Source organism: Theropithecus gelada, chromosome 7b (genome assembly GCF_003255815.1).
Source record: "Theropithecus gelada isolate Dixy chromosome 7b, Tgel_1.0, whole genome shotgun sequence".
NCBI classification, from domain to species: Eukaryota; Metazoa; Chordata; class Mammalia; order Primates; family Cercopithecidae; genus Theropithecus; species Theropithecus gelada.
Genome location: NC_037675.1, coordinates 101,737,176 through 101,752,271, shown reverse-complemented (window position 1 = coordinate 101,752,271; position 15,096 = coordinate 101,737,176). Strand labels below are relative to the sequence as shown.

The 15,096-nt window shown below is 50.3% G+C and overlaps 1 protein-coding gene across 2 annotated transcripts in view; it reads right to left on the bottom strand.

Moving 5' to 3' along the window:
• Positions 1-6,376, bottom strand: part of YY1 (YY1 transcription factor) — a 46,364-nt gene extending 39,988 nt beyond the window's left edge. The window contains exon 1 of one of the 2 annotated variants that reach the window (XM_025393094.1): positions 5,101-6,376. In XM_025393094.1, the coding sequence (XP_025248879.1) occupies positions 5,101-5,779 (679 nt within the window). In that variant the 5' untranslated portion in view covers positions 5,780-6,376. The remainder of the gene's footprint in view (positions 1-5,100) is intronic. The other variant, XM_025393095.1, reaches the window with a different exon arrangement.
• Positions 6,377-15,096: the final 8,720 nt, after the last annotated feature.

The following is a 15,096-nucleotide window of genomic DNA, read 5'->3' as shown; positions in this document are numbered from 1 at the left end:
GGGGGGGGGGGGGGGGGCCAAGGCCCCCCCCCCCCCCCCCCCCGGGGGGCAAGGCGGGAACCCCTCTCAAAAAAAAAAAAAAAAAAAAAAAAAAAAAAAAAAATAAACAAATAAATAAAGAAGAAATGAAACATTTGTATGAGAATTAAAAATTTAGGAAAAGGGCCGGGCGCGGTGGCTCAAGCCTGTAATCCCAGCACTTTGGGAGGCCGAGACGGGTGGATCACAAGGTCAGGAGATCGAGACCATCCTGGCTAACACGGTGAAACCCCGTCTCTACTAAAAAATACAAAAAACTAGCCGGGCGAAGTGGCGGGCGCCTGTGGTCCCAGCTACTCGGGAGGCTGAGGCAGGAGAATGGCGTAAACCCGGGAGGCGGAGCTTGCAGTGAGCTGAGATCCGGCCACCGCACTCCAGCCTGGGCAACAGAGCCAGACTCAGTCTCAAAAAAAAAAAAAAAAAAAATTTAGGAAAAAATAAAGAGGCCAGGCGCGGTGGCTCACACCCATAATCCCATCACTCTGGAAAGCTGAGGCAAGGGTATTGCTGGAGCACAGGAGTTTGAGACCAGTCTGGGCAACATAAGGAGACGCCATGTCTGAAAAAAATTAAAACATTAGCCTGTGGTCCCAGCTGCTTGGAAGGCTGAGGTGGGAGGATTGCTTCAGCCTGGGAGGTTGAGGCCCACTGCACTCTAGCCTGGGTGAAAGAATGAGACCCTGTCTCAAAAAAAAAAGTGGGGGATGTCGGGGGACAGGTAGGTCGGTAATCCCAACACTTTGGGAGGCCAAGGTGGGTGAATCGCCTGAGATCAGGAGTTCAAGACCAGCTTGGGCAACATGGCGAAACCTCGTCTCTACCAAAAATACAAAAAAATTAGCTGGCCATGGTGGCACCTGCTACTTGGAAGGCGGAGGTTGCAGTGAGCCAAGATCTCTCCACTGCACTCAAACCTGGGTGACACAGTGACCCGTCTCAAAAAAAAAAAAGCCAATATCTTAAGGATCCCATAAGGCCTAAAACTACTAAAAAACTATTAGATTCCTATGCTGATATTACATTCAAAAGATGCCTGCCAGAGTGTTGTTACTGTGGGAAATTAAAGGAAGATGGCATGCAAGCAAAAGAAACCCATTTGGTTTCCAGAAATATGGTGACTCCCACTATTTTTTTTTTTTTTTTTTGACACAGTGTCTCACTCTCATCCAGGCTGGAGTACAGTGGTGTAATCACCGCTGACTTGCAGCCTCGATTTCCCAGGCTCAGGCGATCCTCCCACCTCAACCTACCAAGTAGCTGGGACTGACTACAGGCATGTGCCACCACGACTAGCTAATTTTTTTTTTCTGTTTATTTTATTTTTTTTTTTCTTCCCAAAGCGGAGTCTCACTATATTGCCAAGGTTCGTCTAGAACTCCTGGGCTCAAGCGATCCTCCTGCCTTGGCCTCCCAGAGTTCTGGGACTACAGGTGTGAGCCACTGCACCCAGCCTGATTTTTTTGTTTTTTAAAACCAGAGGGTCTAAGAGGTAACTAGACCCTCAGGGAATACCCTGTATGTACAACTATTTTTATAAGGACTTCAAGTAACTCAGCTTGGGGCTTATGCAAAACTGTTACTTCACGGTTCATTCCAAACTAAAGGGCTATTTTAGTGAAACTATAGTGTGGTTAAAATCTTCATGCCTAGGATCAAATGAGATCAAGTACATGAAAGCAGTAATGCTGCCCATCATGCTCAACCTGTATGTACACATACATACAGATTTATCCAACAATTAACCCACTTTCATTTCTCCACGTTATGGAATTATACTGATTATATCATGTCATTTCAGTTCTGAAAATGAAATCATTTTCAGAATTTGAACTTGGGAAATGCAGTTATCCATAAGCTCTTTAGCTTCTCTTTAGTAATAATTCCAAATCACAAGGAAAAGGGGGATAGTTTACCACAAAACACATGTCTGACAAACAGACAATCCTATGTTACTGCCATCAAATATTTATAACCACCTTTATGCACAGCATACTCTACCACACTAACTAGACAACCAACGCTTTAAAGAAATGGACATTATAGCCAGGGGTGGTGGTGGACACCTGTAATCTCAGCTACTTGGGAGGCTGATACATGAGAATCGCTTGAACCTGGGAGGTGAAGGTTGCAGTAAGCCAAGATCATGACACTGCACTCCAGCCTGGGCGACAGAGCAAGACTCTGTATCAAATTAAAAAAAAAAAAAAAAAAAAAAAAAAATGGATGTGAAAACAACCCCAAACTGTGCCACCTTAAAAGCAGCCACTTGGCTGAGGGGTGTGGCTCACGCCTGTAATCCCAGCACTTTGGGAGGCCAAGGCAGGCGGATCACAAATTCAGGAGATCGAGACCATCCTGGCTAACACGGTGAAATTCCATCTCTATTAAAAATACAAAAAATTAGCCGGGCGTGGTGGCGGGCGCCTGTAGTCCCATCTACTCGGGAGGCTGAGGCAGGAGAATGGCATGAGCCAGGGAGGCGGAGCTTGCAGTGAGCAGAGATCTTGCCACTGCACTCCAGCCCCTGGGCAACAGAGCGAGACTCCGTCTAAAAAAAAACAAAAAACAAAAAAAACCCAAAAAACAAAAACAAAAAAAAAAACCACTTGCACAGGGGAAGTAATGACTTTTAAAATGCTCACTTAATTGTAAATTGACTTCCGTCAGTCAAGCCCCTCAGACTTTCTCTAACTGGCTGACTTAATACACAGCACTTCAGCACGCAAAGCTATACACTACACCAAGTTCTCTGGATGTGGAAAAGTGGACCAGTAATTTGTTAAGATAAAATGCAGAACATATAAAAATATGTTGGTTTTCTAAATTACTCTAATTCCACACACTATGAGAAAAAAAACAAATTTATTTTTAAGTGGTTAATGTATCTTTACCTAAATATCTAAATTCAAATCATATTCTGAATTCTGCAAATTAATCAATAACTAAAACCCCCATCCCTTACTCACTGTTAATAACAAAAAAAAAATGGCCCCCTCCTTTTCCTTTTCTTTTCTTTTTTTTTTTGGAGACAGAGTCTCGCTGTTGCCCAGGCTGGAGTATAGTGGTGCAATCTCGGCTCACTGTTAACCTCTGCTTCCTGGGTTCAACCGATTCTCCTGCCTCAGCCTCCCAAGTAGCTGGGATTACAGGCGTCCACCACCAAGCCCAGCTAATTTTTGTATTTTTAGTAGAGACGGGGTTTCACTATGATGGCCAGCTGGTCTCGAACTCCTGACATCAAGTGATCTGCCGGCCTCAGCCTCCCAAGGTGCTGGGATAGATTACAGGCGTGAGCCACCGCGCCACGCCAAAACCATGACTTTCAGTTCCAACATGATCAGTGTGTAATCTCTTGAGCTACCAAAATACATGGAAGTTATCTTTTGATAACCATTAAGTACTAAAGTATTCATGTTTCATTTAAACACAGTTTCTGCTAAACTCAAACTACTATGAGTTCTACAACGCACCGTGGATGCAGGACAGCGCCTGTCAGCACTTCCTATTAGATTTTGACAGCTCCTACGTCCCTTTGCTCAGGCCTCTTTCAATCACAGATCCTTCCAGCTGTAGTTGTCTCACCTTGAGGCTTTCACCAGATACAAACAAACTAGCTTTTTCAGTCCAGCGTTTTCATTTCTGTTTCATTCATTCCTCCGAATTTTAACCATCTTTTAATACTCAAAGGTCACCATATTTTGAGTCTCCATTCAGTTCTGAGAATTTATGAAATAGCTTTAAAGTAATTATAAGGGAAGGGACTCCACCGCTTATGCGGAGTACTAAACGTAACCATCACAGGCATTAGATTAACTACGATGGCAGGATTATTCTCAGTCTATTTAGTATCTCAGCAATACAGCTAGGTAGCATATGAATATACTAATACAATACCCTAAAAACCAGCATTGAATAATTGCCTTTGTGAAGTAAAAACAAAGATTTTACACATGCAGATAGGATCCTTTTGCCGTAGATGGGTTTTCCGGCCTTCGTTAAAAGTAGTATTAAAACAGTAAAACAAAACCCAAAAAAACTCGCTTTCTAGAATCTTTCTTTTCGTGGGGAAAATAGATACCTTTCTACAAAGTAAAAAGTATAGAGACTTAAAATTAAACGACCCGATTTTATTTACGGGCAAATGTCCACAGTTGAGTAACCCAATCTACTCACAAAGAGCTAAATACTTGAGGGGGAGAAAAAAAAAAAGCTTTCCCAAAACGTAAGTGACTAAGAATTATCCGCTAAGATTCACAGGCCCTTCCCACTAGGTACCGCAGGAAGACTAAAGGGCCAGGAATTCGCTGGCAACGGCGGTGACAGGCTACGACTGACGCTCGGAGCTCGCACACGCGAGCCCTACGTGCAGCCCCAAGTCCCGCCCCGCAGCAAACGACGCCTCGGGCCAGCGTGACCGCCGGGGCAGGGTCCAGCCCGGCGCTGGGTGGGCGGGGAGCAAGGAGGCCGGAGGCGCCCACGCGTGCCACGCCCCCCCTTCTGGAAGGTGCCTCCCGGGAGCAGTTGGGAGTCCGGGGAAGTTGGGGCCCGGCGGGGCAAGAGTCCGCGGCGCCCTCCAGCGGCCGGCGGGGTAACGGCAGCGCCGGGAGGGGGCGCGCGTCCCGGAGGCAGCAATCCCTGGCCCGCGAGGCCGCGGCGCAGCCCCGCCAACGCCCGCCCGCCTCCCGCCCGGGCCGGGGGCGCGCGGCTGCCGCCACAACGGGCCGGCGGGCGCGCCCGTTGATGCGGGCGCCGGGGAGCGAGCGCGCCGGCCCCTCCCCCGGCCGTCCCCGCCCCGCGCGGCGCTTCCCCCTCTCGGAGAAACTACGCCATTGCGGCCTAGCCGGGCGGCGCCGGCCCCTCCCCCCGCGGCCCGCCGCCATCTTCGCGGCCCGCCGCCGGCCGCCGCCGCCGCCGCGCCCCCGCCGCCGCACGGCCCGCCATCTTTTGGGGCCGCCATACTTGCCCTGGCGAAGAAGATGGCGGCGCCCATCACACACATAAAACATGGCTTCCCTTCAAAACAAAAACATCCCGGGGCCGGGGCGCGCGGCCGGCGCTCACCTGAGGACCACATGGTGACCGAGAACTCGCCCTCCAGGGTCTTGATCTGCACCTGCTTCTGCTCCCACTTCTTGTTGCCCGGGTCGGCGCCGCCGCCGCCCGCCGCGCCGGCCCCGCCGCTGAGGTAACTCTTCTTGCCGCTCTTCTTGCCGCCGCCCTTCTTGACGCGGCCGCCGCCCGACGACGAGGAGCCGCCGCCGCCGCTCTTGCCGGCCGCCGCCACGGTGACCAGCGTCTGCTCAATGTAGTCGTCGTCGCCGCCGGCCGGCGCGGGCACCGGGATGAGGATCTGATCCTCGAAGCCGTCCTCGGCGCGCAGCCCGTCCGAGTCGTCGCCGCCCACCACCTCCTCGCGCGTCTGCACCAGGATCACCTCCTGGTGGTGGTGCACCTGGGTCGGGTCGTCGGTGACCAGCGGCTGCAGCGCGATCATGGGCGGGTGGTGGTGGTGGTGGTGATGGTGGTGGTGGTGGCCGGCGTGCCCGTGGCCGCCCCCGCCGCCGTGGTCGCCGCCGCCGCCGTCCTCGTCGTCTTCGTCCTCCTCCGCCTCCTCGCCCACCACTGTGGTCTCGATGGTCTCCACCGGGATGGTCTCCACCTCGATCTCGTGCAGCTCCACGATCTCGGCCGGCATCTCCGAGCCGTCCGTGGCGATGTAGAGGGTGTCGCCCGAGGCCATGGCTGAGAGCTCCGCCGCCACGGCCGCGGCGGCCTCGGCTCCTCGGCTGCGGGCGGGCGGGCGAGGAGGCGGCCGGCCGTGGGGAAGGAAGGCAGAGGGAGGAAGGCGGCGAGCGGGCGGGGGGAGAGGGGGCGGGCGGCGGGGGAAGGGGCGGGCGCGGCGGCCGCGGCGGCGGCGGGGCTTCCCCGCCTCCCTCGCCTCGGTGCGCCCCGCGCTCGCTCGGCCGCTGCTCGTCCCGGCTCCCCGCCTCGCCTCGCCGCAACCGCCCGCCCTGGCCGCGCCTCCTCCCGCCCTCCGGGCCGGCGCTCCGCTTCCCCCTTCCTCCTGCGCCTCCGCCTCCTTCCACACAAATACCAACTCCTCAACCCGAGCCCAGATCTCGCCGCCGCCGCCGCCGCCACACTCTGCTCGGGCCCGGCCTCGCGAGACTTCCGCGCTGGCCTCAGCCCGCCCCGCCTCGCTGCCACTCGCCCGCTCGCCCTCTCGATTCTCCCTCTCGGCCAATCGAGCAATCCGCTGGCCTCCGCGGCCCCGCCTACTCGCCGGGCTCCTCCCGGATTGGGGCCGGTGGGACCGGGGGCGGGGCGGCTCGCACGCGCGCAGGCTGGCCCGCGGCGCGTGACGTCAGCGCGCCGCCGCCGCCGCCGCCGCCTCCCGGCGCTCGGAGTCGCGCGGCTCCCGCCCTTCGCGGTGCTACAGCCACAAAACACGCCGCCTCGGGCCGGGGCCGCACTCGGGAGCGGGGCGTCGCCGCTGCAGCCGCCGCCTTAGGAGCCGGTGAGCGGTCCGCGCGGCCCCGCGCACCACGGGGGCGGGAGCCTGAGGAGAAGGGAGGGAGGGGCCGGCCAGGCGCCGGGTTGAGGCAGGTGGGCGGCCCGGGGGCCGAGCGGGGAGCGGCCGGCGCGTGCAGGGCGGCCCAGTCGCCCCAATAAAGTCTGCTTTGACGAGAAACGCCTGTGCTTCCTTTTTCGCGTCGGGCGGCGTTTGCTCTTGGCGCCTGGCTTCGGGCGAGCGATGGCCGCGGGGTGAGTGTGGAGGGCCGAACGGACAAAGACGGGCGACGCGGGCAGCGTCCCGCATCTCGCCGCGAGCTCCCGGCTGGGTGCGGGGCCGAGCGCGGGGTCGGCGCGAGCTCGGCGGAAGCGCCCGCGGAGCCCCTGGGCCACCGTTGGGAGGATGTCCGTTATTCTTTTGTGACCCGCGGAAACCTGAGACGCAGCCGTTGGGTGCCTGTTTCCCCGTAGATCTTAGAACTACAGGGTCCTGGCGGCTTTCTAAATTTCCTCCTGAGCTTCCCCTTCTTCGCTCTCCAACCAGCCATTGTTTTCCTTGCCCACCATTTCCCCCTATTTGTCACTTTCATATGTACTCCTCCTTACGCCCGCCAGGTTTTGCATTTGTCCGGTTGAAAAGTCCAAAGTTTTTCGGCCATGTCCTCCATTATACCTGCAACAGAGCATAGATTTGTTTATTTATTTATTTTGTGGCACGGATTAGCGGCGAGTTAAACCTTCCTGAATGAGGTATACTGCAGCGAAGTGTTTTTGCTCTTATCTGTCCTTTTGGTCGACCTGACAGTTTGCCTTAAAGCAAAACAAAGATTTCCTGATTTTTAAGGAAACTATGACGAAGATTTGGACAGGTGTGTCTTTGTTGTACTCGTTTGGCCGATTTAACGCCTTTGTGAATTTGTTCAACTTGAATATTTTCAGCATTTACTGTTTTGTAATAGTGTTCATGCAGTTGAGGCCCATGATTATTCTGAACTGTACGCAATACATTAATCTTAGGCTCAACTTGTTAAAACAAGTAGACTATACATTCTCATTGAAAGGCGACTTTGTAAATCCTAGTCCCTTCTTATTGCTAAATGATACTGCACTTGATTTTTGAGAATATTAGTGGAAGGAGTGACAAATTAGATCGTTTTCTCTTTGAATCTGAGCTTTGAAACCTGAATAATTCCCCTTGGAGTACTGCACCCACACAGTTTGGAAAAGTCAAATTTGTTGAATTAAGTCATTTCTGGCTTTATAGCTTATAAACTCTGCATGAATATTTCATGAATGAAAACCAGTTGTGGGAGAACTTTTACATGTCTTAATGCTTTGTAAATTTCACTTTCCCCACTCTCTAGTAGTTGATGGGGAAATGGCATTGCAAGTAGTTGATACATCCCCATAAACACCAATTGTCAGAGCAAGAGAAATGAGGTAATTACCCATTAAGCATCCTGGCTTCTGAGCTGTAGATCTGTAGATGTTCACATTCAAGTGGAGAAAGCGAAAAAGGATTCAAAGCTGTGAGGAATGCTGGTAGGTTAGAAAGCACTAAGATGCTCCTGAAGGCCATCCTAGTACCTGCTCCAGAAAATAGCTTTCTAAACTTGCCCCATAGGAGGTTGCCTGTTAGGCAACCTCTAGTGGGAGATATTTCTCTAGTGGGAGATATTCTTGTCTTCCACTGTTTAACTGTGGAGTATCTTATGACTAGACATGCAAAGATAATGTGTTGTGTGACTCGCCTGCTTGCACTTGCTAAAGGTAAAAATTATTTTAAAAGGACAAGTCAAATTGCGGTTTCAGAATCATGGAATTCTAAAAGTGAGGATAGGCTGGGCGTGGTGGCTCACGCCTATAATCCCAACACTTTGGGAGGCTGATGTGGGTGGATCACCTGAGATCAGGAGTTCCAGGCCAGCCTGGCCAACATGGTGAAACCCCATCTCTACTAAAAATACAAAAATAGGCTGGGCGTGGTGGTGCACGCCTGTAGTCTCAGCTACTTAGGAGGCTGAGGCAGGAGAATTGCTTGAAACCAGGAGGCCGAGGTTGCAATGAGACGAGATTGCTCCACTGCACTCCAGCCTGGGTGACAGAGTGAGACTCTGTCTCAAAAAAATAGTAATAAAAGGCCGGGCGTGGTGACTCAAGCCTGTAATCTCAGCACTTTGGGAGGCCGAAGTGGGTGGATCACGAGGTCAGGAGATCAAGACCATCCTGGATAACACGGTGAATACTAAAAATTAGCTGGGCCTGGTGGCGGGCACCTGTAGTCCCAGCTACTGGGGAGGCTGAGGCAGGAGAATGGCGTCAAACTGGGAGGCGGAGCTTGCAGTGAGCCGAGATCCCGCCACTGCACTCCAGCCTGGGCAACAGAGCGAGACTCTGCCTCAAAAAAAAAAAAAAGTAATAAAAGTGAGGATAATTTGGCCGGGCGCGGTGGCTCAAGCCTGTAATCCCAGCACTTTGGGAGGCCGAGACGGGCGGATCACGAGGTCAGGAGATCGAGACCATCCTGGCTAACACAGTGAAACCCCGTCTCTACTAAAAATACAAAAACTTAGCCGGGCGAGGTGGCGGGCGCCTGTAGTCCCAGCTACTTGGGAGGCTGAGGCAGGAGAATGGCGTAAACCCGGGAGGCGGAGCTTGCAGTGAGCTGAGATCCAGCCACTGCACTCCAGCCTGGGCGACAGAGCAAGACTCCGTCTCAAAAAAAATAAAAATAAAAAAAATAAAAGTGAGGATAATTTAACTGCTGTGTTTTTTTGTTTTTGTTTTTCTGAGGCAGGGTCTAGCTTTGTCTCCCAGGCTAGAGTACAGTGGCACAGTCACAGCTTACTGCAGCCTTGAATTCCTGGATTCAAACAATCCTCCCACTTCAGCCTCCCAAAGAACTAAGGACTACAGGTGCACCACCGCATGCCCAGCTAATTAAAAAAAATATTTTTTTAATTATTAATTTTTTTTTGGATATCAGGTCTTAAGCGCTCTGTTGCCCAGGCTGGTCTCCTGCCTTGGCCTCCCAAATTGCTGGAGTGTACCTAGCCTCCCTACTTTTATTCCGTTCTGTTTGTACAAAATGCATTGGGATTCCCTCTGAACTCCTAGAGTCCTTTTATTTTGGTAATAATTATTGTCTCTCAACACCTATTTGAGCAAAGGCCATGGTTGTGTCTGTCAGCTCAATGCCTTTTTTTTTATATGTTCTTTTTTTTTTTTTTTTTTTTTCTTGTTTTTTTTGAGACGGAGTCTGGCTCTGTCGTCCAGGCTGGAGTGCAGTGGCCGGATCTCAGCTCACTGCAAGCTCCACCTCCCGGATTTACGCCATTCTCCTGCCTCAGCCTCCCGAGTAGCTGGGACTACAGGCGCCGCCACCTCGCCCGGCTAGTTTTTGTATTTTTTAGTAGAGACGGGGTTTCACCGTGTTAGCCAGGATGGTCTCGATCTCCTGACCTCGTGATTCGCCCGTCTCGGCCTCCCAAAGTGCTGGGATTACAGGCTTGAGCCACCGCGCCCGGCCTAGCTCAATGCCTTGTACGTGAAGTGATGCCGTGTATATGAAGCTTGCTTTTTTTTTTTTTTTGGAGCTGGAGCTTTGCTCTGTCGCCCAGACTGGAGTGCAGTGGTGCGATCTCGGCTCATTGCAACCTCCACCTCCAGGGTTGAAGCGATTCTCTTGCCTCAGTCTCCCAAGTAGCCAGGACTATAGGCCCGCGCCACCACACCTGGCTAATTTTTGTATTTTTATTGGAGACGGGGTCTTGCCATGGGTGGCCAGACTGGTCTTGAACTCCTGACCTCAAATGATCTGCCCACCTCAGCCTCCCAAAAATGCTGGGATTACGGGAGGAAGCCACCACGCCTGGTGATCGCCTGCTTTTTGATTCATGCAAGAAGATGAAGTTTAAAGCACCACGTCAGAGGGAAATTCTGTGTGGTACTGCTTGGCCTTCACCCCACCCCCCAGACGGAGTCTTACTCTGTCACCCAGGCTGGAGTGCGGTGGTGTGATCTCAGCTCACTGCAAGCTCCGCCTCCCAGGTTCACGCCATTCTGCTGCCTCAGCCTCCCGAGTAGCTGGGACTACAGGTGCCCGCCACCACGCCCGGCTAATTTTTTGTATTTTTAGTAGAGACAGGGTTTCACCGTGTTAGCCAGGATGGTATCGATCTCCTGACCTCATGATCCGCCCGCCTCGGCCTCCCAAAGTGCTGGGATTACAGGTGTGAGCCACCGCGCCCGGCCTGCTTGACCATTTCTTGGTCACTGCAACCTGCATCTTCTGGGCTCAAGCGATTCTCAGTGCGGTGAGCCAAGATCACGCCATTGCACTGCACTCCAGCCTGGGCAACAAGAGCAAAACTCCGTCTCAAAAAAAAGAAAAAGAAAATGAACATCAAGAACTATGGAAGAAATAATATTAGATATATCACAACAGTTGTGCAAAGCTTTCTAGAATCTCCAAGAAATCAGAGCTCGCTAATGGCTGAGGAGATGCAGTGACAAATATTCTACAAGGAATATTCTGTTGACTACCTTCTCAGCACAGCAGCAGGACAAAGATGTGGACTGTTAGCTGACAACTCCTTTGCCATCTCCTCACCTCCCTCATTTCCCATTCATTCATTTGCTAAACTTTCATTAAATACTCAAACTTGGGTTCAAGGAAGGAGGGTGAGGGTTGAGAGTAACGAGAATAATAAAGGCTATTAAGAAATGCTGATACCGCTCCTTCCATGCCTACTCCAGACAGTGTCTTCTCCTTTATTGATTACAGGGAGGCTATTAATTCTGATTCAGCTATGTCTCTAACAGATTGGGATTGATTCAAGTCATGAACTCATGCTAAATAATTTTCCTTAATACAAACTAATTTGGCTGCCTCATGAAATTGCTTTTTGGTTCTAATGTTTAGTTCTTTTGCAGTTCCTTCAAGTAGGAAGGAAATAGGTGCTCTGCATCAGTTACAGTATTGAGACTGTTAGAGCCAGATGGAGCATCTAGTCCAGACTTCATTTTGCAGACAAGGAAACCACCTAACAGAGGAGACGTGCTCAAGGTCACATGGCAGTGTGGTAAAAAGGTAGTGATTGAGGTGAAAAGCGAGAGCTTGACTTTCCTGCCTTTTGTGAGACTGCAAAACCTATGTAAGTTTCAGAAGTGTGATCCTGTTCCAATTCACATCCACGCCCAGTTTTCAATGAAATGTTTACAAAAATCAGAATGAAAATTTTTGTACATGCATCTAAATTAGTTACCCCTAGTTTGGATCCAAGTTAAATGAAAAACTAGGTATGTACATGTTCTTAACTGTCTAAACTACAGATACCCTTCTTGGTTGTGGAATCTTTGAAACCTGAGCTATTAAAGGGATACTTTTCCCACCAAATCAATTCATATATTAGATTTGGAGTTTAAATTATGGTGAAATACCCTGTGTTTGTTCTTCTTTTTTTAGACAGGGTCTCGCTGTGTCACCCATGCTGGAATGCAGTGGTATGATCTCTGCTTTCTGCAACCTCTGTCTTCTGGGCTCAAGTGATTCTCCCAACTCAGCCTCCTGAGTAGCTGGGACTATAGGTGCATATCACCATGCCCTGATAATTCTTTTATTTTTAGTAGAGTTGGGGTTTCACCATGTTGCCCAGGCTGGTCTCGAACTCCTAAACTCAAGCAATCCACCTGCCTTGGCCTCCCAAAGTGCTGGGATTACAGGCATGAGCCATTGTGCCCGACCCCTGACTATATACTATGTATGTTTATATGGGGGTTTTTTGGTTTGTTTTTTTGAGATGAAGTCTCGCTCTGCCACCCAGGCTGGAGTACAGTGGCGCAATCTTGGTTCACTGTAACTTCTGCCTGCCGGGTTCAAGCAATTCTCCTGCCTCAGCCTCCCAAGTAGCTGGGATTACAGGCACGCACCACCACGCCCTGCTATTTCGTTTTTATTTCTAGTAGAGACAGGGTTTCATCATGTTGGCCAGACTGGTCTTGAACTCCTGACATCAAATGATCCACTGGCCTTGGCCTCCCAAAGTGCTGGGATTACAGGCACCAGCCACCACACCCAGCCTCCTAACTAACTATATGTTAATAGGTGAACTCTCACGTCTATAAAGCTGATACCCTTCATGTAGTATTTTATGTCCTTTTATAAGATCTTAGCCAAATTCTTTTTCTTAGGCCAAGTGGTTTAATTACAATGATTGAACCTGATTATTGCCGATAAATGTAAAGAAAGTTGACATCTTTAGTAACAGATTAGCCTCTGCTTTTCTCTGCTTTGCTAGTATAACGTCCCTCCAGAAAAGAAGCTAAATCAACTTACTTGTACTGCAGTTGCTCCTACTGCCTGCCCATCCCAACAAATATGGAATACACAATTAAACAGAATAATGAGTTGAACTTTTTTTTTTTTTTTTGGAGACAGTCTCACTCATTGCCCAGGCTGGAGTGCAGTGGCAGGATCTCAGTTCACTGTAGCCTTGACCTCCCCAGCTTAAGCGATCCTCCCTCCTCAGCCCCCCTATAGCTTGGACTATAGGCATGCACCATCACGCCCGGCTATTTTTTGTAGAGACAGGGTTTTGCCAAATTGCCCAGGCTGGTCTTGAACTCCTAAGCTCAAGGGATCTGCTCGTATGAGCCTCCCAGAGTGCTAGGATTACAGGCGTGAGCCTGGCCAATCTTTAATCCATGGTAGCTTTGATAGCCACACTTGTTTTCACAGAAGCAGATTTATTGCAGTGTGGAAAATGCAGGAAGTTGATTCAGGTATTTGTGTGTGTGAGGCAGGCAGGTGAGCATGGTGGAGTGGGAAGAGCTTATGTGATTTGGGAGTTAACTTGTCCTCTCTATGAAACTGGGCAGTAATCTTTCTGATAGGAATTTTTTTCTGTTTGTCAGAAAGGAGTGACGCCCCACAGGGAGTTAGGTGAGACCAGCTGTTCAGTCACCATTTACCTCGCACTTGCAGTGCAAGGTCCGAAGGATAGATAGAACTGTGAACAAGAACAAGGCAAGCACGCCTGTCTTCAAGTCTACAGGCCAGAGGGAGTTCAGCTGTGAACAGGTAGTTCACAAATACATATCTACAATTTTTTATTTTTATTTATTTATTTTTTTTGAGACAGAGTCTCACTCTGTTGCCCATGCTGGAGTGCTGTGGCACAATCTCAGCTCACTGCAACCTCTGCCTCCCGGGTTCAATTCTTCTTTTTTTTTTTTTTTTTTTTTTTTTTTTGAGACGGAGTCTCGCTCTGTCGCCCAGGCTGGAGTGCTGTGGCCGGATCTCAGCTCACTGCAAGCTCCGCCTCCCGGGTTCCCGCCATTCTCCTGCCTCAGCCTCCCGAGTAGCTGGGACTACAGGCGCCTGCCACCTCGCCCGGCTAGTTTTTTGTATTTTTTAGTAGAGACGGGGTTTCACCGTGTTAGCCAGGATGGTCTCGATCTCCTGACCTCGTGATCCACCCGTCTCGGCCTCCCAAAGTGCTGGGATTACAGGCTTGAGCCACCACGCCCGGCCGGGTTCAATTCTTCTGCCTCAGCCTCCTGAGTAGCTGGAACTACAGTCACACGCCATCATACCCGACTGATTCTTTTGTGTTTTTAGTGGAGACGGGGTTTTACCATGTTGGCCAGGCCGGTCTCGAACTCCTGACCTCAAGTGATCCGCCTGCCTCGGCCTCCCAAAGTGCTGGGATTACAGGCATGATCTACCACGCCCAGCCCATACCTAATACTCATTTATAGAAGTCCTACAAAGAAGTGAGAGTTTAGGGACAGAGAATCTAGCCTAGCCTAGCAAGGTAAAGGCCTTTATGAGAAAGGGACATTTCAACTGTGACTTGAAAGTTGAACAGAACATGAAGTGCCCATCCCAATGTTTGGCTTTTTTTTTTAGTGTTAATATCTGTGTGAAACAGGAGTAGATAAAATAAATCAGGTGATAGATCTGTAAATATTTGGAATAAACCCAGAGCGCTCAGTATAAAAGGGCTATATTTAGCCTTGGAAAATCAACAAATTAGTTCAGTGAAACTGCTACTGAGGATGGCTGAGGTTTTCCTCAGCACTTTATTAACATTAGGTCCTACTTTTTAATTTTTACTTGTTTTTTATAAGCCATTTCTTCTTCCAAGTTCCCATTGAACTTGGGGGTCGATAGTGGAAATTGTTTTGGAGTTCTGGGCCTTGGAAGGTAGACCAGCTGCCAAGGAAATTAGAAAGGTACTTAACTGCAAAACTGGTAAATGGGAAGAACAGAATGTGGAGTCATACCAATTTGGGTTCAGGTCCTGGTTCTGCCATTTATTATCTGTATAACTATCAGAAAAACTTATAACTAATCAACTCATCATTTTTTCAGCTGTAAAAGAGGAATAAGCTGTGTGCAGTGGCTCACACCTGTAATCCCAGCTCTTTAGGAGACCGAGGTGGGCAGATCACTTGAGGCCAGGAGATTGAGACAAGTCTGGCCAACATGGCGAAACGCCGTCTCTACTAAAAATACAAAAAAATTAGCTGGGCGTGGTG